Below are 27,082 nucleotides of genomic sequence, written 5' to 3'. Positions count from 1 at the left end.
TTTGAACACTAAGGGAATCAAGGGATATGGGGATAGGGTGGGAAAGTGGAGTTGAGGTAGAAGATCAGCCATGATCTTATTGAATGGCGAAGCAGGCTCTATGGGCCATATGGCCTACTCCTGTTCCTATTTCTTATGTTCTTAATAAGCAGTAACCTACAATTAGCATATAACATATCAAATCCACCACTGCAACACTGCATAAGAAAGCTGACCAATGCCCTCTCAGATAGGCCACGCAGGAAAATTGGGCTAAGTGTATAATGGGCGGCCAATCCGATATCGCCTGTTTTATACCATTGCTCATGGTTAAAATTACCTCCTGTGAGTGGCATAAACAATGGTTTTCTCCCTTATGAGCGCATGCATTCTATAATGAGAGAGGTGCATTGTCCCTTTAAATGAACTGTCCTTCAAGACTAGTAGAATCCCTTGTGGCAGGCTATATGAGTTCAGAGAGTGGTTGTGAATTCACAAGATACGGAGGAGGATATGGCCTACTGCGCAGTGCCCTTCTCATCCTCCCTCTTGTGGCAGCTGCTCCTGCTCTCTGCTGTCATCCTTGCTGCTCCCCCTCCTCCTCCAGCCCCAAAGGCAGCAGTACAAGACCACCTATGACTGCAATCAAACTGTTTATAAGGCATCTTACAACACCAGGTTATAGTCCAACTGTTTTATTTGAAAATCACAAGCTTTCGGAGGCTTTCTCCTTCGTCAGGTGAGCGAGTGTGGGATTCCATGGAAGGTTACCGCATTTATAGTCAGAGAACAATACCTGGTAATTACAGATAATCTTTCCAACTGCCCATTGTCAAGGCAATCAAAGTGTTCAGAGTGATGTTACCTACAGGACCACCGAATACACAAACGGCCAGAACAAAAGACAGACAGAGAGAGAGAGAGAAACATCCGAAAGGAAGAGAAAGACAGAGCATGGCCCGTTGTGTTAAAAACAGATAACTTTTTTTCGCTGGTGGGGTTACGTGTAGTATGACATGAACCCAAGATCCCGGTTGTTATCTGTTAAAAAAAAGTTATCTGTTTTTAACACAACGGGTCATTCTCTGTCTTTCTCTTCCTTTCGGATGTTTCTCTCTCTCTCTCTGCCATATTGGAGGCTTACCCATAACTTATGGAAAGCTTTATGGCCTGTAATTTCCTTGATCATCCGAATGCTCCTTTCTAAATATTGGTGTTATGTTAACTATTTTCCAATTGTTTCTCATGACAGTGGTAAGGATATGATTAGTTTTGTGGTGACTTCTTACATTATTCTTATATGAAATCCATCCACACCTGGTGCCTTTACTTTCTTTAACGTCCTCAACCTATCAGTGATCCCCTTATTTTTCTATTTCCTTTACTACTTCCTCCACACTTGGAAATTCAACTTCTGTGCTGGAGAGAGCGCTCATGGTCTCCTCCATGAACATAAGCCAGAAGAATTAATTTAATTTATTTGTTATTTTACAAATGTTCACTTAATATGATGGCACCTCTGGAAATTGCACTACCCTTTCCTTTTTTACCTGCTTGCTGCAAATGAACTTAGATTTGCCTGACATTTCATCTAATTTCTCCTTCTATTCTAACCTCAATTTCTATTTCAGCTCTAGATTAAAAAAAAATAGAATTCTACTGGACCTTCTCCCTCCAAAAAAAAATTAAAATTTAGAACTTCATAAAGGCTGTAACCCCTTAAGTACTTCTGATGCAACTAAAATGGTTCTAAAATCACCATTTCCTGTAACAATGACAAGCTAGATCATTCCAAACACTGTGATTGAAGTTGACAATTTCGACCCACCATGACTTTCCATTTTTTTCTTAAGTGAAACTGTCCAGGATTTACTGGTTGATCTTTTGATGTGTCCCAGGTTGTGATCAACAATATGGTATGGATATAACACAAACACTGCAATGGATGGTGGAGTAAAGTTACAGGTTAGTAAAGCCACTTACCTGTCCGGTCTCTTCCTCCAAAGTTTCATACAGTTTGATGCTGTAGTGATGAATTTTCTTCAAATTGATCCCAGGGTGAAAGTATGTTGTTAAACCAGCCTGAAGGAAGATAAAATATTTGGATTCAAGACCCAAATAAGAATAAGCAGACATGAACAAAAAGTGACTAAAAATCTTAAGGGGCATGAACAAGCATCTAATTCAACAGGAGTGAACTACTGAAGTAATATTGATATTAAAATGAACTTTGCAACTGTTCCAACTTCTCTCTTTATTTTAGAATGCAGAAAATTTGGCAGAGGTTATAATTTATTACTCTAATCTAGAGATTCATTCTGTTTTGCGTCAATTTTTATTGACAGTGGTTTTCTCTAAAGGTGACTGTCCTCACCCTTGATGCATGATAATACCCACGTCAGGAAATTCATTATCGTGATGTACTTACTGCTTGTTTAAATTAGTTAAAGCTGAATGTTGAGAAATTCTGTATCAAAGATATTTGTTGGGACATCCTGAAAGTGTACCTACAGTGTTGTGAAATCCTTACTGAGAACTGTATCATGATTGTTTCTATCCCTATAAAATAACGCATAGTTTTGACTTGCCAGCAACTGGTAACGTTGCCAGTCTCAAAATCAAATGTGTACTGTAATTCTGTGTCAGCTTGGCCCAGTGGTGGCACGCTCACCTCTAAGTCCAACAGTTATAGCCTCAAGACTTACACCAGGACTTCAACATAATCTAGATTTATACTTCAGAGCAGTGCTGTGTTGTCGGAGGTGCCATCTTTTAGAAATGTTAAGTTGAGGCCCCATATGCCTATTCACATGGATGTAATAGAGCACATGATACTATTTGAAGAAGAGTAGGGGAGTTCTGCTGGCATCCATCCCTCAATCAATGTCCCCCAAAACAGATTATCTGGTTGTTTATCTCATTGGTGTTTGTGGGACCTTGCTGTGTTGAAATTGGCTGCTGCATTAGCCTACAAAACAGTTACTGTACTTCAAAACCAATTTATTGGCGTTAAAGCATTTCAGGACATCCTGTGGATGTGAAAGGCACTATATGAATACAAGTTCTTTCTTTCTTTTAACGTGTGAACAAAACAGAAAGCGCTATATATTAGTATCTGTAGATCACAATGATCCTGCAGTTCCAACCTCCTTACACTGTAAACTTTATAACAAAGATGAGACTTCATCAACATAAACCCTGTCAAAACTATTATTCGAGCTTGAAACTAATGTAAACTCATGCCAGGTACTTTGGGTTCAGTACAGCAGATTTAGGCAGCCTAAATAATTCAAACAAGATTCTAATTAATGTTATATCTAGCCATGCAAAGAGCTTAATGGACAGTTGAAACACATCATAGAGAGAATCAAAGGCCAAAAATAAAAAGGAAAAGTTCCTGGTGCATTGATGATTTGTCACTAGATGTCATTAGCACAATTAATAAACATTAAATCATCACATTTACACGTATGCTAAAAATACCTAAATTTCATTAGTGCACCAACTTTTCCTAATGCCTTGAGTCCAATATATATGATTCCTGAAAATTGGACATGGTTGGAATCCATTTTTAGAATCTGGATCTAATAATGACCTATACCTAATATTCAATATTACTACAGAATGATTGGCTCTCACCCTTTTAAAGTATTTTTGTTAATTTTCTCTCATTCCTTTCCTCTATGTCTCGCCATCATGTGGTGACCAAAGGGACATCTTGGTGACCTGTTCTTATGCGTCTTCCAATTCCATTCTATAGATGGTGATATGGAGTAATTCTAGCATTATTGGCATTCTGAGTTTCCCTCTCTCCTTGTGAGGAAGCTTGGGTCACATTCATTTCTTTATCTGAGCTGTCTCTCATTGTCATCACTTGTGTAAAAAAGTTAGGACTGTCTGGAGTTATAATTATCGGGGAAGATTTTCTCTGTTTACAATTTTTCTACAAATAGCAAACACAAATGCACTCTTTATGATTTTGCTACAAATGACAAATAAAAATTCTTTGCCTATGTTGGAACCTTGTTTAAACTCCCTATGTTGTGCTGTATTTGTAGAGTTTTAGGAAAGTACATTTTGGTAAACATTTTGTATTGTAGAACTGTCAATTTTCCAAGAAATAACCAAACACTTTTTTTCACTACCTGCAGCAGCCTTTATTTACATTTATTTATTTAACTGGCCACCGTACTGATGGCAAAAAAGTTTTAGGATACAACTAAATATATATTCAATTGTGTAGAGCATGGGAAAGAATCAAATACCAGGTAATATTTCAGCACAAATATATATTGCACTAATAATGATTTTCCAGAAGTAGTACAACTTATCTTGAAAAGGACCACATTTAACATATGCTGCAGTTGAAAAATTGCATTATTTAAAAAAATAACAATAATACAATTTAATTGATACATTTTATCTGAGTAATGAATGGATTAGTAATTGTAATGGAGAAATGGGGCATTTCATGTGTCATTGAGCCATGCAATGTGTACATACCGCAAAACTACAAAGAAATAAAAATGCCACTATACAATGTGCATTTGACATAGAAATCAATGGAGATATTTTAAGAAACTGTACATTTACAATAGGTCTACACTAAATGCAGTAAACTCGATTAACAAAATGCATCAAATTCAAGAGAATATATATATATACTCTTTTATATAATATAGTGGAATATAACAACTATCATATATATGTCAGTCAGTAAAATAACCAAATATCAATGTTTGTCAAATTGCATAATAGTAATGATCGTAAAATTATGTGATTCCATCGGGGGAGCCTGTTGTCTGCCGTCGTCCCCATGACACCCCCTCCAAAAAAAACAGAAAACAGTTTAACAGAAAACAACAAGAAATCACTGTTTCCATATATTATATAGAATACCACTCATTAAGTGTGCTTCAAAGCATATCTTCAGAACGAGATGACATTAAAACACAATTCAAGCTTTTCCATCGGGTTTATAACATAATTTCAACTCTTTGATATATCCCTGCAGCACTCTACAAAAATTTCCCTCATATCTCTGGTTCTTTCCTCCTAAGATGACTGTGATATAGGAGGGGGAGTTTTGTCATATATTATCCCTTCCTTCTGTCAAAATTTTTTTTGTCCCAAGTACAAAGCTCTGTGCCAGAACCAGAAGATAGGAAATTGGTTGTTAACAGTAGCACGAATGAAAGCTATGAACTGGTGAACCACTCAACCTCTACCCTCATGGTTTGTTGTATTATCTAAACCTCTTTGATAATTAGCACATTCCCAAGCATTATCCAGGATTCAAGCATTCCAGAATCCCTTCTCATCTGAAAAGGGCACACTGCAAAATGAGCTGCATATTACAGGGCAATATTTTCTGGATGTTAAACTGATGTTCTTTCTGTCAGGTGATATAAAAGATTTCATGGCACTTGTTCAAAAGAAAACTAGATTCACTAGGTTCTCCCAGTGTCCTGGCAAACATTTGCCTGTCAGCCAACACAACCAAAAAAAAATCAATCATCTCATAGCCTGAGGATCTTGCTGTAAAAAAAATTGGCTGCTCGTTTGCTTGCGCAACAGTGACTACAGTTCAACAGTAATTTATTGGCTGCAAGGCACTTTGGGATGTCCTGAGGATGTGAAATGCACTATTTGAATGCAACTTCTTTCTTACTTACAGCCCTGTCTATTGCACAGTCATCATTCTGACAGCCCAACAGATGTGCTCAATCATATTATCTTTAATAAGCACAAACAGCAATTATGTGACTTAAATTCTGTTACAATGCATACATCCCTAAACTGACACTGATTTGTAACTTATGCTAATTAAACTATTGTACTAATCACTTTACCTTGAGAACTTACATTTGTTTTTACAAGAAAAAAAGTCAGAAATGACAAAAGTCACTTTTCACAGCAAATTAATGAATAATGTCCTTACTGCATGCCATGTAGAGCCAGCTGTTAGCTCCGATTTTTCCAGCAAAACCACATCTTTCATCCCAGCTTTGGCGAGATGATAAGCCAGGCTCACTCCAACACAGCCACCTCCAATAATCACTGTTTCCGCACTCTCTTTCCACCTTTTCTCAGGGGATTGTGACCGTTCATTTTCTTTGCTAATATACAAAAGAACACAAAGAATTAATCTCTTTGTTTCAACTTTTGCCACTAGTTGTACATGTTCAGCATTGTATCACATGAAAGCATTTAAAGTATTAGGAAACTACATATATGTATGTATACACATAGAATATATTATACATGTCTTGTGCATAGCTCACACTTCCTTTAGTGTCACAACTGCTTCCTTTAATATGTTCTCAATCATACTTTGTTGATAACACCCCTATTGATATAAATATATATTCTCTGACTCACTGAAAGGAATGCCACTGCAGATCTGCTAGTCTGTACAGAAATGCACTTAGCATCTTATTGTAAAAATGTAAGCAAGTCCAAGGAATGCCTGAAGGCAATTGTCCATCTCTGATTGAGCTCAGAATCAAAGATATCTACACAATGAGAGTGGCTTGGATTTTCTCCCTCTCCTGTGAGTAAGCACCTAGTTTACACTCAGTACTTCCCCACAGTGGGCTTCCCATGACTTACCTGGCCATTTTCTGAACACATTCTAATGTTATAAAGTGAAATTAGAGGTGGTGGGGGAACAAGGATAAATAAAAATGTGATAAAATTCAGTCTTCAAACGATTAAACATGCACGAGTATAAATGATCAATAGTTCAACAAATGTACACAAGTTGTTTACATCCACAATACGGGCAAGTGGCTTCAGCACGGCCAGAATTTATTATAACACTGATTAAATATGCAGTTCTTTTTATTTGTACCGAATGAAATATGATCACGCCCGCAAGATTATACATCCAAATGTCAGAAATTGCATATTTTCAGACGTGCAAACACAAGGCTGGGTTTAGGAAAACACTCACCCCTCCTTGGATGGTTTGGTGGGTGACGCGCTGCCTAGAGGACGGATAGGAATCCAACGGGAGCGCTGTGCTAAAACAGGCAGTAATGCCAATTTTCGACGAAGAATATGAGACTGAAAAAGTTTTAGCAGCCGCGACATGGTCAGATCCTAAAATACTGTTAATTTTAAAATAAATAAATCTATTTGGTTGTCTCTCTCTCTCTCTCAGTGCCTTTGTAGCCTTAGCCCCCTTATCCCAAACTCTCCCACTCCCAGACACTTCGCAACTTTGCCCACTCTATCTCCACCCAAGAAAGCGACAGCCGGCGGAGACCAATGAAAGCGGAGGAGGCGGATACCTGCAGCCCTCCCCCTACTTCGCGGTCGGTATAAAAATGTGTGAAGAAGCGCGATCTGAGGAGGAGTTTGGTGAAAGCAGCGTAAAAAGCGAAGTCAGGTGCGAGTGCTGCTGTCAAAATGCCACACGCGGGGAAAGACGGAAAGGACGCTGCAAAAAAAGTAAAATTAAAATCCTTAATTACTTTTAAGATTTTTTTTTTGTTTGCAAACGGTTGTCACCAAGTAATGATTGGGTTTGTTGCAATTTTTTTTTGTTGCTTGCAGGAAGCAAAAAATGCAACAGGCCGCTGGCTTAACGGAGGTCTCTCGATCGATGGGTGCCAAGTCCTGTCATGTTTAGCTTTTTTTTCTCCTGCCTTGCCCGCGACGTCGTGGTTTGCAGGGTCTCCGAGTGGCACGTGCCGCCTTCCGGGGGACGGGAGCAGCACGAGGTGTGCCCTGGGCAGCCGCTTGCTCCGGCGCCCTGTCCACCGCAGCTGCTTTTGCAGCTGGCTGCTGCAACTCCCCCCCCCCCCCCCCCGCCCTCACACTCCAAGCCGTCGTCGTTGTCCTCGGCAAAAGGCAATGCACAGGGATCGGAGCAATGCAGTTGGGCCAGATCAGTGGGTGCGAGACAAATGTGGGCAGCAACGGGGGCGCCTCCCTGCCCTGGGAGTGCATGCTGTCTGTAAACTGGCACTCTTGCAAAAAAAAAATATCTTCGCACTGTACCACCACTCCTGCAGTTTTTTAAAATTAAATTCAATTTTTGATTGCGTTGGTCATTTGGTTCGATAATATCCCAGTTTCACCCCTTTTTCTTTACACAGGTCTAAATTTACTTACACCATGGCGTGATGCGGGTTAGGACAGAAAGCGAGTCTGCTCCAACAGCATTGGCCCGTTCCTAGTCCTCTAACAAGTCTACTCATGTTCCAAATTAAGTGTAGAGCTCCACCTGTAATATCTACATCAGTGTTCTTTATTCAGTCATAACCATGGAGCAATTTTTTTAAGTGTACATTATCCCCCATTGGAAAGGGGAAGAATGGCTCAATTAATTTAAATCAGTTGAGAAGCATGTTCAGTGTGAGATTCTCTCTGAAATGTTTGTTGGGCAAGGATTGTCGAACACTCTCAATGATGTTCACATACTTTTTAACCGAATGATTATTGATGTCTCCCATGCTTAAATATGGAATGAATGCATAAGGCAATTAGGTGACACATCACTTATTGACATGATTACTCAATGTGATCTACCCGAGAGCCTAAAACTTAGATTTTCTTGCTGTGGTACCTTTTTTTAAATTATGTGAGCTTAGGTATAAAGTATTGTTTTTATTCTTGGGTGCAGTGAACCTCATGATTAATGTTGGTTATTGTAACACTAACCTTTCCAATGATCTATATTACTGTTTACTATCTTGAATCTTTGTGGTTAAGATATGAAATTTTATTGCAGGGACTTCTGGAGCGTTTGGCTTCTGGGGAGGTCCTCATTGGAGATGGAGGATATGTTATTGCTCTTGAGAAGAGGGGATATGTCAAAGCTGGTCCCTGGACTCCAGAAGCAACAGAAGAGCATCCAGAGGCTGGTAAGGCCATAAAACAACTAGAAACTTAGGTGATGTATAAAGTCTTATGGACAACCTACACTCTGCTATTGCACAATATCTTTCCCACATAGCATGGTCCCTTACTATCATATGCAGTCCTAATAACTTCAGGACTGAAATCTAATAAAGTGAAAGGAAGTCACTGAAATCAGGGTAAAATACTATTTGAATTTAAAATAGCATTAGATTTTTTTTTTAAAAATGAAGCCACTGGATACCCCTGCCCCCCGCCCCCCCCCCCTACCAAGTAAAGTCGCCTCATAACTATTGACTTTCCACCTGTATAACATTGCACAGTTTACATTGTTGCAAAGTGAAAACCACTCACTTTTAAACTGTGTAGTGTTACTGGTCTATTAAATATTATATGATCAGACTCGCCCACACAAGATTGAAATGAATTGCTAATTCTAAACTTAGCAGCCTAGAACTCTGTATGATACTAATAAGCACGGTTGCTTGAAGCAATGAATGTTAACATGACCGTCTGTCTTCAAGGAAGAGGACACAAATAACTTCCCAGAAATGCTAGCGAACCAAGGGACTAGTGAGAAGGAGGAATTAAAGGAAATTAGTATTAGTTTTTTTTTAAAGTGTTGAAGAAATTAATGGAACTGAAAGCCGATAAATCCCCAGGGCCTGATAATCTGAATCCCAGAGTACGAAAAGAGGTAGCCATGGAAATAATGGATGCATTAGTTGACATCTTCCAAAATTCTATAGATTATGGAACAGTGCCTGCAGATTGGAGGGTTGCAAATGTAATCCTGCTATTTTTTTCTTAAAAAAGAAGGAGGGAGAGAGAAAACAGGGAACTACAGACAGGTTAGCCTAACATCAGTAGTAGGGAAAATGCTAGAATCTATTATAAAGGATGTGATATCAGGACACTTAGAAAATATCAACAGGATTAGACAAAGTCAACATGGATTTATGAAAGGGAAATCGTGTTTGACAAACCTACTGGAGTTTTTTGAGGATGTAACTGGTAGAATAGATAAGGGAGAACCAGTGGATGTGGTTTATTTGGATTTTCAGAAGGCCTTTGATAAAGTCTCAAGAGGTTAGTGTGCAAAATTAAAGCACATGGGATTGGCAGTAATATACTGGCATGGATTGAAAATTGGTTAACAGACAGGAAACAGAGAGTAGGAATAAATGGGTCTTTTTCAGGTTGGCAGGCAGTGACTAGTGGGGTACTGCAGGGATCCGTGCTTAGGCCCTAGCTATTCCCAATATATATCAATGATTTGGATGAGGGAACCAAATGTAATATTTCCAAGTTTGCTGACGACACAAAAATAGGTGGGATTGTGAGTTGTGAGGAGGATCCAAAGAGGCTTCAAGGCGATTTAGACAAGTTGAGTGAGTGGGCAAATATATGGCAGATGCAGTGTAACGTGGATAAATGTAAAGTTATCCACTTCGAAAGGAAAAATAGAAAGGCAGAGTATTATTTAAATGGTGATCGATTGGGAAATGTTAATGTACAAAGGGACCTGGGTGTCCTTGTACACCAGTCACTGAAAGCAAACAGTTAGGAAGGCAAATGGTCTGTTGGCCTTCATTGCAAGTGAATTTGAGTACAGGAGCAAGGATGTCTCACTGCAGTTATACAGGGCCTTGGTGAGGCCACACCTGGAGTATTGTGCGCAGTTTTGGTCTCTTACCTAAGAAAGGATATACTTGCCATAGAGGGAGTGCAGCGAAGGTTCACTGGGATGGCAAGACTGTCGTATGAGGTGAGATTGGGTCGACTCGGCCTGTATTCACTAGAGTTTAGAAGAATGAGAGGGGATCTCATTGAAACATACAAAATTCTGACAGGGCTAGACAGACTGGATGCAGGGAAGTTGTTTCCCCTGGCTGGGGGGGTCCAGAATGAGGGGTCACAGTCTCAGGATACAGGGTAGGACATTTAGTACTGAGACGAGGAGAAATTTCTTCACTCAGGGTGGTGAACCTGTCGAATTCTCTACCACAGAAAGCTGTGGAGGCCAAGTCACTAAATATATTTAAGAAGGCGCTAGATAGATTTCTAGACACAAAAGGCATCAAGCGGTATGGGGAGAGAGCGGGAATATGGTATTGAGATAGAGGATCAGCCATGATCATATTGAATGGCGGAGCCGGCTCGAATGGCCTACTCCTGCTCCTATTTTCTGTGCTTCTATGAATAAGCAGCAACATGTTACGCTTTCAATTAAAACTCCTTCAAACTCTAGACTGGAATTTTTAATTCCATCAAACCATTTCAGTAGATACATTTTGAAGCATACACCTAATTAAGCACAAGACTGTGAATTGCAGAATAAAGATTCTAGAGGGGTCTGCTCGTCTACTCAGTAAGATAACAGACTAACTCATTGATCCTGGTAAGGACTACTTTGTACTTGTGTTGTACTTCATTCCATGCTAATCTAGTACTGACAAGTGCTGTTTCTTTGTAATGTGCAGATGTGAACAACATTAAACATTATACAGTTTGGAGGGTATGATTTGACTGACAAATGTTTGTAGGGTATCTAAATACTAACAATACCAGAATGGCATTTGTGCTGTTCAAAAACTGAAATCCTATGCAATATCCAGCCAGTTGGTAGGTATCCTCAATATGGTCTAAGATTAAGTATTTTAAAGTTGTGATTTTGTTACTTTTCTTTCAGTTAGACAGCTGCACCGTGAGTTCCTCAGAGCAGGTTCCACAGTCTTGCAGACTTTCACTTTTTATGCAAGCGAAGACAAGTTGGAGAACAGGGGAAATTACATGAATCAAAAATTTACAGTAAGTCTCCACTTTGTACTATGATCCCATATTTTAGTTGTAAGTTTCTGTCCATTTCCACAGACAAGTAGAGAGCTCTTAACTGCTAAATAAATAGCTTAACTGCAAATAGTTTTGGACATTCCCAGTAAAATACAACTTTCTACAATAACTCACTTTTATATGTAAGGAATCTTACAACACCAGGTTATAGTCCAACAAATTTATTTTAAAATCACAAGCTTTCGGAGATTATCCCCTTTGTCAGGTGAATGAGTGAAAGGTTCTCAAATCGCATATCTTATATTAGGCTGAGACACCATCACACCAATCAGAAGGTGTCGTTGGTGTTCAGACAGATTAGCCACGGAGAACAGTATGTCCCAGTACACTGAATATACATTGTGTCAAATTACACAGACAGAGAAAGAGACCCAAATGGCAGAGAGAGAGAGAGAATATTAAAAACAGATAACTTTTTTTTCCCCCTTGCTGGTGGGGTTACGTGTAGCGTGACATGAACCCAAGATCCCGGTTGAGGCCGTCCTCATGAGTCTCTTTCTCTCTCTCTGTGTAATTTGACACAATGTATATTCAGTGTACTGGGACGTACTGTTCTCCGTGGCTAATCTGTCTGAACACCAACGACACCTTTTGATTGGTGTGATGGTGTCCCAGCCTAATATAAGATATGCGATTTGAGAACCTTTCACTCATTCACCTGACAAAGGGGATAATCTCCGAAAGCTTGTGATTTTAAAATAAATTTGTTGGACTATAACCTGGTGTTGTAAGATTCCTTACATTTGTCCACCCCAGTCCATCACCAGCATCTCCACATCATCTCTTTTATATGCTACCTGTAACAAAATGTCTGTATTTCAGGCATAATCAAAAAAAGTTCTATCAAAGAAAGATATTCGGATGGTGACCAAAACCTTGGTAAAGAGGTGGGGTTTAAGGAGGATCAAGGGAGGTGAGATGCAGAGTGGTTTAGGGAATTCCAGAGCATGGGCCTAGGCGGCTGAAAGCGCAGCAATGAAGAGTGAAATGAGGGAGGAGGGATGTACAAAAGGCCAGACTCAGGAAAGGAGAGTTCGGGGGGATTGTAGGGCTGAAGGAGGTTAGAGATAGGGAGGGGCAAAGGAATTAAAGACAAAGAAGAGAATTTTAAATTTAAGACTTTGGGGAACCCCGAGCCAATATAGGTCAGTCAGCAATGACCAGGGTGATGGGTAGGCGGGACTTGGTGCAGGATAGGAGAAGGCAGCAGAATTTTGAATTACCTGAAGTGTGCGGAAGATTGGAGGCCAGCTAAAGAAGCTTGGTCAGAAGTTCACTTCAAGGCTGTGACAAAAGTTTAGTGGGTAGAAGGAAGTTGGCAAATATAAACTTTAACTAGCTCACTGGCAGTAACACTCAAACAAAAGCAATGTTGATGTGACAATGGGGACTAGAAATGCATACTGACCAACTGAGACAAATGTGGCTACTTAGTTTGTGTAGACTGAAACTAAGTCATAATCTTCTCCTAGAATATGACCTTAAAGTTAACTTGACCCTAGTAACATTATTCCAGTTAGAAAATCTGTATTTGCATACTGAGTGGCAATATTATGCCTTTTGTATAAGCCAAAGGGTAGATTTTATTGAACTCTCACGCTTGACGTAGAGCTTCACAGGCTGGGAGAGCATAGTGCTGAATTTCCTTGGCCTTAAGAATAGACTCTCTCCATATCTCTGGCAGAACAGCTCAAACAGGCTGTTGTCCTGGATATCCTGGGTTCATCTCCAATTAGTGGCCAGAGCTTTGGGCTGCATGGGTCTGGCAGATGCCTGTAGTGGCTGTATGAAAATGATGTGGTCTCTCATTGACCCTGTATACTCTGGTAGTATCAATGCTGGAGGGCACCAGCAGGTGTGATACTAGCATCACTGCCGAGATCAAGACCTGCAGATTTTCAGGCTCCATATTGGGAATTCAGATGCAGAGATCAGTGGGCCCCTTTAGGATTTTCAATCCATCAATTTTAATGAAGAGTAAAACCCTGCAGGATCTACTGACTTCTGTGCCTTAATTCCCAACGTACACTTGCAGTCTGAAACTTCATGCAGGGTGTACAAATTCATAAATTGTACCTTTTGACTGTCTTGAAACAATGTTGGTGCGCAAACTTATGAAATTAGTTGGCCATTAAAGTTTTTCAGTTCATAGAAAATAGGAGCAAGAGTAGACCCTTTGGGCCTACTCTGCCATTCAAAATGATCATGGCTGATCGTCTCAGTACCCTGTTCCCACTTTTTCCCCATATCCCTTGATCCCATTAGCATTAAGAAATATAATATTTAAAGTTGTTTTTCAGTTCAGTAGTTGCAACATTTGTTCGTTCATTGTAGCTGGTCTACAAAATAGCGTAATTGGTTTTTTTTCCTTTCAGGGCGAGAAAGTGAATGAAGCTGCTTGTGACATTGCTAGGGAGGTGGCTAATGAAGGAGATGCCCTAGTCGCAGGAGGAGTCAGCCAAACCCCTTCGTACCTCAGCTGCAAAAGTGAGACTGATGTGAAGGCAATCTTCAAGAAACAACTGGATGTCTTTATCAAGAAGAATGTAGACTTCTTGATTGCTGAGGTATATGGTCTTTGCACTTAACTGGATTCTTAAATATTTATTGGCGTTATATTTTAAATGGTATGCATATTTAATTTGTCTGTATTTCTAAAATCTGGATTGCAACAATGCATTACAGCATAGTAAAACTATTCAGAATATATTGGGTGACTTGCTTTTGGCATGTTCAGTTGTTTTTAAGGTACTTATTTGCAGGAAGCTGCCTAACCAATCATAATTAGTTTACTAATTCATGTGAGTCATGCCAGCTGAACAACTGTAGGCTACTCTGCATTTTGCTTTTTTTCCCCCCTCATACTTTTTAAGTTTCCTAAGAAAACCAAGTTGCAATGCATTTCAACAATATCTAATGATCTTGTTCCCTTTTCTGGTAAGTGCGCATCAGTTTCCTTAGTTATTCTTGGCTTCAGCACACTTAACTATGCCAAATTCCAGATTTTTTTAGTACTCCTCATGGAGGTAGTTCTAGTTTAAAAACCAACAGCTATGTTTTCCTCTTTTTACTTGACAATTAGAAGTGCCCGTTTCTGTTTATTTTCAATCCACTAACAATCATAGAATTGTGTGGTTTGGAAGTGTGATTTTTGAATGCAGTTTCTTTTAGTAGTTTTAAAAAAAGCCAATCACCATACACCTTAACACTTCTTAAACAAGCTACTTAACCAGTATATAAATATTAAAGTTTCAGCTGTGAAGTGCACAATATTTGTGTAAAATGGCTTAACGAAGATTGAGAAGCACAATTTAGTGCCCAAGCCCTGCAGGTACTGGTAACCTCTGGATTGAAGCAAACCAATCAGATTTTTGGTGGGGGACGATGACCCCAAATATGCTGAGTAAACAAGTGGCAATTTCCCACTGAAGGAGAGCTCCATATCAACTACTCAAGGACCCAGCAGGAGGTCCAGAAGAATTTGCACAACTTAAAGAAGAGTACAAAGGTAAGGTGCAAATAATGCTGTAACATAGCACAGCACAGGACATAGATGGACATGAAGGAAAGCAGTTGTTCAAGATATGCTCCAAAATTGCTGCACTGATGCAGCAAATAGAGCAGTAGCTTTTTGCCTATGTGCATTATATGGCAGAGAATATATTTTTTATATTCCATTACCATCTCATGCTCTCATGTTTAAAGGCAAACCCCTACATTATAGGAGTGCATGGTATGGACCAATATGATCAGAAACCACTCGCTACACATGAGCAAGGTAATAACTGATTTATTCGGGAAGGTGAGTCTGGAGCGTGTTGGAACCATGGAGATTGGAGGGGTATGTACTAGATTAATATGATCATGATGTTACATTCACAGCTCTAGATATTGAGGGGCCAATGCCCCTCAGAGGACAAATCCTGTAATGGGACTTAAGTTCTCATTGAAGGGGTGATCTGCAGCAGTGAAGTTTTCATTGCTGTTGACACTACCAATGTGTGATGTATTGCACACTGAAAGAGCTGTCAAATTTTGTGAATGAGCAGACTTCATTATGGGAGACATGCACATTCAGATGCAGGCGTGACCAGCATCTCTGGAGCAACAGTCTTGTTCTGCAGCCAGGATTTCCCTTGATCGTGCACAACTGTATAGTAGTCCATGTAATGACAACACTATACTCAAATGGGCAGTTGTGTTTGTGTACTGAATGTCCCATCTTCTGCCTTTGGAGCAAGAAGAGCCCACTGGTTCAATAGGCATAACTGAAGAGCATTACTTAACCTGAGTGCCAACTATCACCTCTCATTTTGAAGAAGGCACCAGTATATGGTGGGAAAAATGCAGGGTGAGATATTGAGCAATGATAGATATAGCAGTGGTGTCAGCTGATGTGCCAGCTGATCTAAAAAGGAGGCCCAGCATGCTGAGTGTTTGCGACCTTAATGGCATCTTCAAACAAGATGCTGAACAGTCACTTGCCTCCATACAAATAACACTGGAAGATGGTATGATAAGGCTGAACCAGTAATTGTCTGCAACACCATTTCACATTGAGCATCTGACTAGACCAATAATGTTTGAAGTAGAAGCCTCAATTGTGCAGGCGTTGGCTAGTAGGAGCATCTCCCATGAATGGTCCCACTACTGTTATGGAGGTTTTGGATTTCAAACTCTAAAATGCAATCATGGCTAGCTTCAACTCACTTGGAGAACTGTTGCAGGCAGTCATACAGGCTGTAAATAATTCAGAAGACCTGGAAATCTGATCGGGCACAGCACAGGCAGGTCCCCCAGTGAGGGGGACTGATGCAGAACCTGATCTTCCATGTTTACTCTGCAAGAGAAATTTCTGTGGGTGAAGGGTGACTCCCCACCTTCATGTCTGGGGAACTCCTTGGGCTGTCCCAGGAATTCTGTCCATTACACCCTAGCTATGCCTCAATGGGACTCATCAGCTCAGCTGCCTAAAGTTCCATCGAGGCCCCAAAACTTTAGAAGACAAAGGTAATTGATCCTGGAAGGGATTCTTTACCTTTAATTTATAACCCAAGGACCTTTTTTAGTAAAATTTTGCTGACCTGCCCTTCCTGGACCAAAGAGAAAAAAGAAGTTCCCCCCCCCCCCCCCCCCACCCATTTATACCAAGGATGAAGATAGCTCCTGCTCTCGTCCCCTCACATGCGGGTTGCCTACCCTGACCATGCAAATGGATCTGTCCCCACAATGTAGGACGGGATGTTGGTCGCCCAACATCAGTGGACTTGAGGCCCACTCTACCACACTTCTGGCAATGAAGTGACCTAATTAAAATTTTGGGCTCACATGGTTCATGCTCACAAAGGTCTGATGGTATCATGAAGAGATGCCCTCCAAGAGTGGAAATTCATGGAGTAGCATAGGCATAACCAGTTGACATAAATATTGGTATTAATTCTGTGCCATCATAAAAAACGCAGTAGCTGCCACCTCCATAAGCAATGAGCTATCAGTGATTATAGCAGAGGAGCCCCTTGGCACTGATGCAGGCAGTGGGCCCTCTATTCACTGCAGCTCACTGGTTAGCAATACACCCATTCACTGGTAGTACTGCCTCACTTAGGGGAGCAATTAGTGGTTGGGTGCATTCAGAAGCAACACAAAGGACAAACAAGGTAACAAAATGCGTTTAAACCCCTACACCACTAGCATTGCACAATTTAATAAAATTCATTCACTTTTACTACATTGCAATCTGCTGTTTTTTCATTGTGCAGGAAAAAGAATTGTCAGATCTCCATGCAAAAAGTGACTGACTCCTGTGTTGTCCCTGTAGGTGATTGGAGACTCCCCGTGGCATACACGTCGAGAGATTCGTGGCCTTCATTGCTACAAATAGTGATTGGTGGTTGGTTAACTGTCAGTGCATATCTTTGTGACACACCTCTCTCACTGCCTCCCCAGTCAGTGTGAGCCTCCTTGAGCACTGCTCCTGTATCATGCCCAAAAGGCTCTATGTTGCAGTAGAGCTGCTGCATGAGGTAGTATCTCCCAATCCCTCTGCCCCTAGCAGCCATCTCTTCATCCTCCTTCTGCTGTTACCAAAGCAGCAGCTCCCATGCTCTTGCTATAAAATTCCTCTATTGGTCACTACTTTGATTGCTACAATGATGCTTTGAAATCTCCCTTTATTAAACTCCCTAATTGTTCAATCTGAAGTCCATTTGACTCCATGGCTATGAAATGCTGAACGGATTCATCACCAAGAAGCTCGTAAGGGCTGTGTTGCAATTTGAACTCGCTCGCTTTTGTGTATTCCTAATGCAAAATTCCAAGTAAGTCCACGGGCAATCTATGCTCCCAGTGAACCAAAACATGGCTTTATATGCTAAAATAATCTGAGAGCAGGCTGCAGGACAAATAATGATCTCTTGCCATTAAGATAGGTACTGGAAATTGTCTTGTATCACCATGCCTGCAATCTCTCTGACTGATGCACAGATAACATTGACTATATCTCAGGCTACAAATGCAAATCAAGTTTACTAAGTAAAAGTAAACAGAAGCATAGCAAACACAGTAGATTGCAAGAAATTCTCAGAAGTAATAGCCTTTGTTTAGACCAGGCTTTATATCGGGCTGGATGCTCACACAATGCTCTGCTGGTCTAACTTGTTAATCACCCGACAAAGTAATAATACTGAAAAAAGTAGTCGCACTCTGTGTCATATCCCTTTCTTGCCCTGTATAAATTGAAGATTAAAAAGATATCCAAATCAGCCCATTAAAGTAGGTTTCAAAGGCATGAGGATTACCTGATCTGTTTCTTGACTGGTTTTGTAACACCCTATAAGGTCTACTTTTCTTAATCAAATGATCTGTTGATTCAAATTGAAATCATTCCAAAACACCCCTCTGCGCTTTCTTAGTAAATTTGGTCAATTTCTGAATTTTTTTTTCAAGCAAATCATTTCAGCTTAACGGGAGAAGGCTGTAAGTAATGTCAAATAGACGAGAGTCTTTCCAATTCCCTGGGTGCACTAGCCAATACAGATAATGGATGTTATCTGCAATACTTGTGGATTAACATAAACCGAGGTTATACAAATCCCTGTTAAGTCGCATTTACCTACCCTGACTTTACATACTCAGCTACAGAATCAGTAGCTTATCCTAAAGAAATTTTGGGAATCCATTTTAGAAAAGCAACCAAAATTTGGACTAGTAAAAAAAATTAATTCAAAAATATAATATGGAGATTCTTAAGATTCTCTGATTTGTCACAAAGAGCTTGAGCAAAAATCAACCTTCTGCTCCAACATTTTTTGAACCAAGCTTTTGGTCACCTCTCCCAAACCACCCACTGTGTTTTCTGTTCTCTGAAGCGCCTTGGGTCATTCTACATGAAAAGCACTACATTTTTTCTTTCACACATTTCGGTAATCTATATTTGAAGGGGTAGAAATCCTTAAAGCAGTACTAAGCACGGATGCATAATCCACTAATTTCTATCAACGTTACACACTTTTTGCTTGTATCTAATTTTTAGCTAAAATTAGCAAAGAGGAAAATATGGGCCCACGGTTTTTGTTGGAAAAACTTTACGGAAAATGAATAGGCTGCCGTTTTATTTTGCAGGAAGCTTGTTAAAGACGAGCAGACTGATGATATTAGTCTTTGTATTTAAATACTGGTGCTCTCTCTTGCAGTACTTTGAACATGTGGAGGAAGCAGAATGGGCAGTTCAAGTTTTGAAGAAATCTGGCAAACCAGTTGGTGCCACCTTGTGCATTGGTCCAGAGGGTGATCTGACTGGAATATCGGCTGGGGACTGTGCAGTTAGACTCGTAAAGGCTGGTAAGGCAATTTCTTCCAACTTTTTTTGGCAGACAAAGCATTCCAGGGTTACAGTTAGTCAGAATATTTTCCTTGTTTTATATTTTTTTTGGTCTGGGTAAGAGAATTAAATTATGTATTGAAAGTGAGGAGCTTCACTGCTAGTTTTGGCACCCAGTGTCAACATTAAGCATGCCCAAGCCTGCGTGGACTAGATACGTAATACAGCTTCCCTCACTCTGCCTCCATAAGTGTTTTTAACCCAACCTCTGAATATTGCTATTCTGTGTTGCTCCGTACCAGGAAAAGTTTCTTCAAACTTAGTGTTGAGTTTGACACCTCCCTGCATTTTTAAAAAAACATTAATTAGCTAAATTAGTTTTCTGCAAATTCTTGGTATGGACAAGTTTTGTCACGGATACTTTGATTAAAGCACAAAAAGCCACACTTTCAAAGTTTTTTTTTATTTTGCCAGTTTAAAAACTTGGGCATACAATGTATGGATCTATGTCTAGCGCTCCTTCTAGATCTTCTCAAGTCCATTAGGTCAAGTTCATCCAAGTCATCAGATTAGTGGTAAAATAGGTGCAGCCCTTTAGAAGATTGTCAAGTTACCAAATTTACAACAGTTCATAGTAGACGCCTTTTTGAAGTGGGATGTGGATTACAGCTAAGATTATCTTGCACTCAATCAGGAGAAATCCCAGCTACAGTCATTTTAAGATCTGTCCTTCAAAGATGTTTGGTTTAATACATCACTGAACTGAATAATCCTAAAACTATGTCAAAACATCTTTAGTAAAATGATCTGGTCTTTATTATCTCAAATTGTGGTCCTTTAAGTTTCAACCATCCTTTTTGGGAGAAAATATAACTTGTGCTTGGACAGCCATGGCACTCCATATGGATACCATGAAGGTAACAGAACCAAAAGCGGGTAGTCTAATATCTTGTGTTCAGTTTCTCATGCTCCACTATGTAACATTAAAGCCCATTCTACTCTACTTTATGTTTATCCCTAAGCAATATCCTGAAGATTTTTCTTTTTGAACAGCAACTAAGTGAACTAATCTGCATTTGGAAAGCTCAGCCATTCCAAGGGACTCCTGCTGTAACTCTGGCTGGAGTCCGACAGAATGGCCGGAAATTCCACCGGGACACACATACATTGGGCCTCTTCGATCACAATGCCCTCCCACTCCTTCTCCCAACTGACTTAACTGATTGCCGGGGACTATTCCTTTGGGTTGGCGGCAGCCTTGTGCCGCCCAAAATCCCACTCCAGCCAGCTGACACTTCTCACTGGATTTTGGCGGGAGACAGTGGTGGCCTATGCAGTTAAAATCTCCCGGGCCTGACTCTGCATCAGGGCCTGGCTGCTGGGAGTTAAACCGGCCCTTATGTGTTTGTCTTTCTCCACACATCTAGAGAGGAATAGCTACTACTTGATGACTTCCCAGTGGCCCAGCTAAGATCAGAAGCCATTTCTGGTAAATCTAAGGGATGAATCATTGTCTAGTACAGTCAAAGTAATTTAATCAGGACACTTTGGTAGAAACTGTTTTCTCCCAATTAACCGATTGTTCTGCCTGACAGACATCACAGTTGACTGTTCTGCTTATGCAATTCCCTTTCCCCAGTTCACTGATACTTCAATTGGCTGTAAGATTCAGCTGTTTGTTTGCTGGTGGAACAGGTGAGTTTCACAGCTCACTGAAATGCTGAAAGACTGGAGAGATGGCTGAGAGTCATGCAAACTAAACCGTCAGCCATGAGCTTTAGTTCTGTTTCACAGTTGACTATTTGTATGCCTCTCCAACTCATTTGATTTCACTGTCATTTGTCAAGACTTGACAGCAGTTTTCCATCCCACTTAAGCAATTTGGAGGCCAAGGGTGGTTGGGGGGGTGGTGAGTTGAAGAATTCTGCCAAATGGAAGGTCAAAGGAATTGATTAAAAGTATTCAGTCCAAATAGATTATCCATATAGAGTAGACATCCTGCTTCTCTGTTTCTGGCTTAAGTGGTTTATGCTATACTGTGTGTGGTGCAGCACATTGGCAAAGCAGCTGGAATGGGCTTGAATGTCAGATTAAGGAACTACAATTTTTTTTCAGCCTGATATCTTGTATCAAAACAAAAAAATAGAAATTAAGAGAACTAGCTGATGTTGCAACCTGCAAGCTCCACTGTCTTTTTTTCCCCTGCTAAATGATGTTTAAATTCTTGTTTGATAGGTGCTGACATTGTTGGAGTGAACTGCCATTTTGACCCGACCATTAGCCTCCAAACTATGAAGCTTATGAAGGAAGGTTTAGAAGCTGCAAATCTAAAAGCACACTTAATGGTGCAGCCTCTTGCTTACCACACACCTGACTGCAACAAGCAGGGATTCATTGATCTACCAGAATTTCCATTTGGTAAAAGTTTAAATTTCTCTCTTCAATGCATTCTGATAAAATTCAATAGGCTTTATTTAGGCTGAGTTTTTTTGTTGCATTTATTGGAATTTTAGAATCTGTTTTTTCTATTTATATGTAGTTGCTGGTAGGCCTTGAGTCAAACCTAGGCCCTTCCTGCTTGTTACTCTGCATCTCTGACTTCAATTGCACATGTACAGTTAAGATGGGACAGAAAGCTGGAGAAAGATGAAGCAGGAAAATTTAAAAGATCTGTGCTAGCAAATGTAGAAATTCTGTGTTCTGTCAATTGGAAAACATCAACAAAATCATATTCTCACCCTGCTGCTGAGAAACTTCCTTGGCCTTAACCCTCTCTTACAAGGTGATCTTCAATAAATATCTAACTTTTTTTTGTGCATGAACTCTGGGCACATTAATTTTGGGTTAAGTTTCAGCAACCTTTTTTACAGTGCTGCAGCCTGTAATTCAAGAAGTAGCACAGTGAGGATTAACATTTTAAACCAAAAGTGGTCCTACCTACACATCGTTGGATTTGGTTGCTAGCTGGCGTCCTCACTCAGATCTAGCTGATCTGTGTGTGTGGCTTCTGCCTGGTCCCAATATGCTGAATCTACAATTGATCTTCTAGCTATAATCTTGGTGGCACAAGAACTGTCCAAGGGGAAAGTCTCTCCTGATGCTGCCCTATGGCTCCCTGCTGGTTTCTGAGGTCGGAGCCAAATCCGAACATATGCAGTGCCAGCCTGCTTAGTCTGGAGCACATTGTAAAGACTTCATTGCCCACTTCTAATGACCTGGATCATTCAGTAGGCAGCACTGAATTACAGAAAGGTTCAGATTAGTGTGATAGATGGGAACTGGAATTCCAGTCCCAGCGATTTTTGGAGAAGAAGGACCTAGAAGTGCTCCCAGATAGTTTTGCTGGAGTGAATGAGGGTATGTGTACTGGTTACATATGACCATCTTGGCCCTTTTCCATGAACATAAATTATTGAAGTTGACCAAGTATAGGAGGGCATGATTGGAGGTTAATGCAAATTTTGCAGCACAACCTGTTACTAAACGGAAGTGTAGAAGTGGAGACCCTGAAATTGTCTGGAACATGATCGGGTGTTTAAGCCAGGATTGCACCCTCCATTGCTGACCCTACAGCAGTTTGCAGGATCAATGGAAGGGCACCAAATTTGCGTGGAGTGGGTGGGTGCAAGAACCACTATGGGTTCACCTCAGCGATTGTTGTGGGGGGGTTGCGCAGACCTGTGTTTTGTTTTTGAAAAAAAAATTGGGTCATTGGGAGTCCAGGCCACTATCCGGGCTTAGACCCTACGAGTGGGGTACACCTCATCTTGGTGTACCGGCCTCCAGAATTACAGTACTGTAGGACCCTGCCCCTGATTCTGCCACACAACAACTTTTGGCCTTGCAAGAGACGGGTGGAGGTTCCCCCCCACCCCCCCCCCCCTTTCAAGGCAAGTCAGAAACTTCAGAGACCTGGCAGAACCGGGGTTACAGTGGGAGATTGGTGGATCCCCACCACCACCAAAAGGAATTTCAGTCCCCTTAGAAAGTTAGATTGCAGAATGGTGCAAAAATTAAGCTGAGGATTGCAAATTTATTCTACCTACGGCATTTTGTGTGGTTTATATTCAGGGCAGAAGCGGTCTGGGAAAGTTTAAAAATTGAGTTATAATAAACGTAGCATTTGTTTTTATTTTGAAAGCAACATAAAATGGTTTCATTGTAGTTGGATCATGTGATTTACTACCTGATTCTGTTCTCTTAAAAGCTCTGGAGCCACGAGTTCTCACCAGATGGGACATACATAAATTTGCAAGGAATGCATATGATCTGGGAATCCGGTACATTGGTGGCTGCTGTGGATTTGAGCCCTATCACATTAGGGCTATAGCAGAAGAGCTAGCTGCTGAGAGGGGCTTCCTTCCACAAGCCTCAGAGAAACATGATCCCTGGGGAGGTGGTCTTGCCATGCACACAAAGCCTTGGGTGCGAGCAAGGTATGAATAGGTAGAACATGTGTGCGATTGTATATAACGTAACCTATGGGGAGGCCATTATAAAACGGGCGATATCAGCCGCCCATTACACATCTCGTTTGTTTGTTTTTGTTCATTTCATTCCATTGAACACGTTTCCACCAAAGTCAAAACTACCCCCATTGAGTTTAATGTTTTTGAAGAACTGAGGAGCTAACTTTTTTTAGCTTCCCTGACTTTGGTACAAATTCCAAGCCAAAGTCAGATCACTTAAGATAAACTTTACAACAGCAGGACCCGAAAATAAATATCCAATTCACAACTAATTTAGTCAATACATTTCAATGCTTCGACTTCTTTTAAACAAATGTTAGTACACTTTCATAGTAAAACGTGGCAAAAGTCTTAACTACCTTTGCCTCTAAACTGAGTTACTTATATATGGAATTTAAAACCCAGAAGGCCATTACGCCAATTGTGTCTGTTCCAGTATCAGCTCTACAACTGGAGCTACCTATTCTGATCTCATTTCACTGCTCTTTATTTGTATCATTTTATATTTTTTTAAATGCTTACCCAATTCCCTTTAAATGTTATTAAAGGCTCTGGCCTCCTAAGTTCCTTTGATCACACCAGCTGGAGTTTGCATATTGGCATGGACCAGATGGGCACAAGTGCCACTCGTGTACATCGCTGACTCCAACCTATCTGAAACTCCAGCACACGCCCATTTGGGGGGGTGGGCAGACTCTATTCTGGCCATTGTCTCTGGCTACGCTGCCTGGCCTGGGCCCTACTAATGGAGCCCACATATTCCCATTCTGGAGGCCGTTACACCTACTTGGCATATCAGTTGCCACTGCAACGCCAGGTCACAACTGAATATCAGGAGTTGGGTCTCCATCTTGGGGAGTGCCTGTCATTTGCCTTGTAAGGGGTGGGCACAGGTTCCACCCATACAAGGCAGTGTTGAAACACCTGGAAATAGAAGATCTGCCAGTGTCCCTCTAGAGTTACAGTGGCAGACCAGCGGAACCCATGCAGAACTTAAAGGCTTCTATCTCAGAACGCTTTATCCAATGTGGCTACTATCAACCCTCTATGGAGGGGGGTGGGGGAAGAAACAGTTTTCAAAATCCCCATTGTTCTTCTGATGATGATCTGGGGTCAATACTGCTTGCTAACAATTCCATCAACCAGTGGAAACAATCATCAACAATAACTTTCACAGAAATTGTGCCCTGTTCCTCACAAAATAGAACATTTTCTTTGCCCTGTTTTGCAGAGCTCGGCGGGAGTATTGGGAGAAACTGGTGCCTGCATCCGGCCTACCCTATTCACCCTCCCTCTCAAAACCAGACAGCTGGGGCGTGACCAAAGGAGACAAGGAACTAATGCAACAAAAAGAAGTGACATCTGACCAACAATTGAAAGAGATGTTTGAGAGGCAGAAGAATGTTGGTGGATTGGTAGCGTAATGCACCATGCAAAAATTGTTAAAATGAGTGAATAAAGTTTGAGTCCAGTGAACAAATGGTCTCTTATTTACTTTTAAAGAGCTTGTATCAGTTGTTAAAATGTGGGAGTAAACTTCACTGTGGCTTCTCCCACTCCGCCACCTTAACTTCAGTGGAATTCAGCGGAAGCCCCACTTACGTACATAAACGAGAGTTTCTGCCAAAGTTATGGCAGAGGAGTGGGAGATACCGCAAAGAAATTCTCCACCTCCCCCTCCCCCAATCTGGTCTTTGGCAATCACATAATAAATAATTGCCTAAAGTTTAACCGGCTAATTTTCCTGGCCCTTGCCCCAGGGGAATGTTCAGGCCATCAAAAAGGGGCAGAGACCCAGCTTGCTGGGACTTTGCCACTTTAACATCGCCCTGGGTTTTGCTGAGCTTTCCTCAGGAGGCAGAGCTTGGCCTGCACTTTCAGTGGGCGTAGACCCAACAGTACTATTTAAATGAGGGGGGAAGGGAAGGGACGTTCCTGACCTGCCACATTCTGAAGAATCTCCTGCTTGCTGAGCACACCACTGCTCAGGCAGCCGACAAAGATGACACTGTGCCCTGGTCCCAAACTGCTACTAACTGGATTTTCTGCAGGGGTCCCAGAGGCTAGGTTGAAAATATTGCGGTGTGCCTCCACTAGTTTTTTTTTCTTTATCCCCTTCCTGGGTTTTTCAGGATTGTTTGATTGTCAATCACCATGGTCACACTTGCAACTGCAGGCCTGAGTCCCGAATCTGCCCTTGGTGTTCCTGCTATCAGTGCTCCTAGGTCCTGCCAAGGGGTGAGCTGGTAACAGATGCCTCCAGATCACTTAAATGTTCCAGAACAGGAAATCCTGGCTATCGCAGAAACTGGCTGCAGCAGGTGCATTGCACTATTGTTTAGTACCCAGGCAAGGGAGGGAGTGCCCTTAAATCTTTGTTTCCAATTCCCAGACCTAGACGAATGTCACATGTTTGTGAGTTTATTAGAGGAAAGAATGGGAAGATTCAGGACTGTTTGTTTTATAGTTTAAAAGCATATTCACATGTTCCAGAAACCTGAAAGTAATTGCTGCATGTTTTCAGTATTATGGAAAACTGCTGTACTTTTACTTGGTTTATTGATAGTTACTTTTAGTAATTATCCTTTCTAACCTCAACTGGGCCACTAGATGTCTGCTTCAATGTTATCCTTATTAACCTCACTCAAATTAAAAAACAAACTGCAGTAAATGATGGAATGGCAAAAAAAATGCATTAATATTTCAGCTATGCAATCATGGAAAGATACCAAGTGTTAATTGGACACAAGTTGCCCAAGCTTCCCTTTGGTGGACAATTTTAAAGTAACATTAATGAAAGCCTGGGAGTAGTGTAACAAATCTCAGGCCTACTCTAGATGTTTTCTTGGGTTCAGCATAATTGCTGACTTCCATAAGTGGATCCAAGCTCCCTTAAGATTAAGAGTTTGCCTTTACTACCCACATACAATAGCACACCCTTGGGGCTGTAGCAATAAAAGTCCCATGTTATATGCACTGGCCACTATAATCTCTCTTGCAACCACCTAATCTCTTGTGTAATCCCCTATGTTTCTCTCATCTTCCAAGAAACATAACTGGTGAGACAAAGCTAATAAAAAATCAAGCTGGTTTA

General features: G+C 40.9%; 2 protein-coding genes across 4 annotated transcripts in view; one reads left to right on the top strand and one right to left on the bottom strand.

Moving 5' to 3' along the window:
- Positions 1 to 7,250, bottom strand: part of dmgdh (dimethylglycine dehydrogenase) — a 106,791-nt gene extending 99,541 nt beyond the window's left edge. Inside the window, exons 1-3 of one of the 2 annotated variants that reach the window (XM_067982658.1) lie at positions 6,935 to 7,250; positions 5,921 to 6,098; positions 1,963 to 2,061 (exon numbers count right to left, since the gene is read on the bottom strand). In XM_067982658.1, coding sequence (XP_067838759.1) covers positions 1,963 to 2,061; positions 5,921 to 6,098; positions 6,935 to 7,074 — 417 coding nt within the window. In that variant the 5' untranslated portion in view covers positions 7,075 to 7,250. Of the gene's footprint in view, positions 1 to 1,962; positions 2,062 to 3,618; positions 3,734 to 5,920; positions 6,099 to 6,934 lie in introns of those variants that run through there. The other variant, XM_067982659.1, reaches the window with a different exon arrangement.
- A 75-nt stretch (positions 7,251 to 7,325) lies between these two features.
- Positions 7,326 to 25,468, top strand: bhmt (betaine-homocysteine methyltransferase). Of its 2 annotated transcripts, XM_067982661.1 has the most exons (8): positions 7,329 to 7,434; positions 8,720 to 8,852; positions 11,540 to 11,658; positions 14,076 to 14,267; positions 19,392 to 19,539; positions 21,755 to 21,937; positions 23,727 to 23,955; positions 25,220 to 25,468. In XM_067982661.1, exons 1-8 carry the CDS (start codon positions 7,393 to 7,395, stop codon positions 25,410 to 25,412), a joined length of 1,239 nt encoding a protein of 412 aa, XP_067838762.1. In that variant the 5' UTR covers positions 7,329 to 7,392; the 3' UTR covers positions 25,413 to 25,468. The 2 variants fall into 2 exon arrangements, with proteins under 2 accessions (XP_067838763.1, XP_067838762.1); XM_067982662.1 differs by lacking the exons at positions 23,727 to 23,955; positions 25,220 to 25,468 and adding an exon at positions 22,059 to 22,293 and having other exon boundaries at positions 7,326 to 7,434.
- Positions 25,469 to 27,082: the final 1,614 nt, after the last annotated feature.

Source organism: Heptranchias perlo, chromosome 4 (assembly GCF_035084215.1).
Source record: "Heptranchias perlo isolate sHepPer1 chromosome 4, sHepPer1.hap1, whole genome shotgun sequence".
NCBI lineage: Eukaryota > Metazoa > Chordata > Chondrichthyes > Hexanchiformes > Hexanchidae > Heptranchias > Heptranchias perlo.
This window is presented reverse-complemented; position numbering and strand designations above follow the sequence as displayed.

What these genes read in the sequence shown, in the direction of transcription:
- bhmt (XM_067982661.1), top strand. Translation starts at nt 7,393, where the DNA reads ATGCCACACGCGGGGAAAGACGGAAAGGACGCTGCAAAAAAA. An exon ending in TCTACCAGAATTTCCATTTG is followed by an intron (nt 21,938 to 23,726) that starts GTAAAAGTTTAA and finishes TTCTCTTAAAAG; the next exon opens with CTCTGGAGCCACGAGTTCTC. An exon ending in AAGCCTTGGGTGCGAGCAAG is followed by an intron (nt 23,956 to 25,219) that starts GTATGAATAGGT and finishes CCTGTTTTGCAG; the next exon opens with AGCTCGGCGGGAGTATTGGG.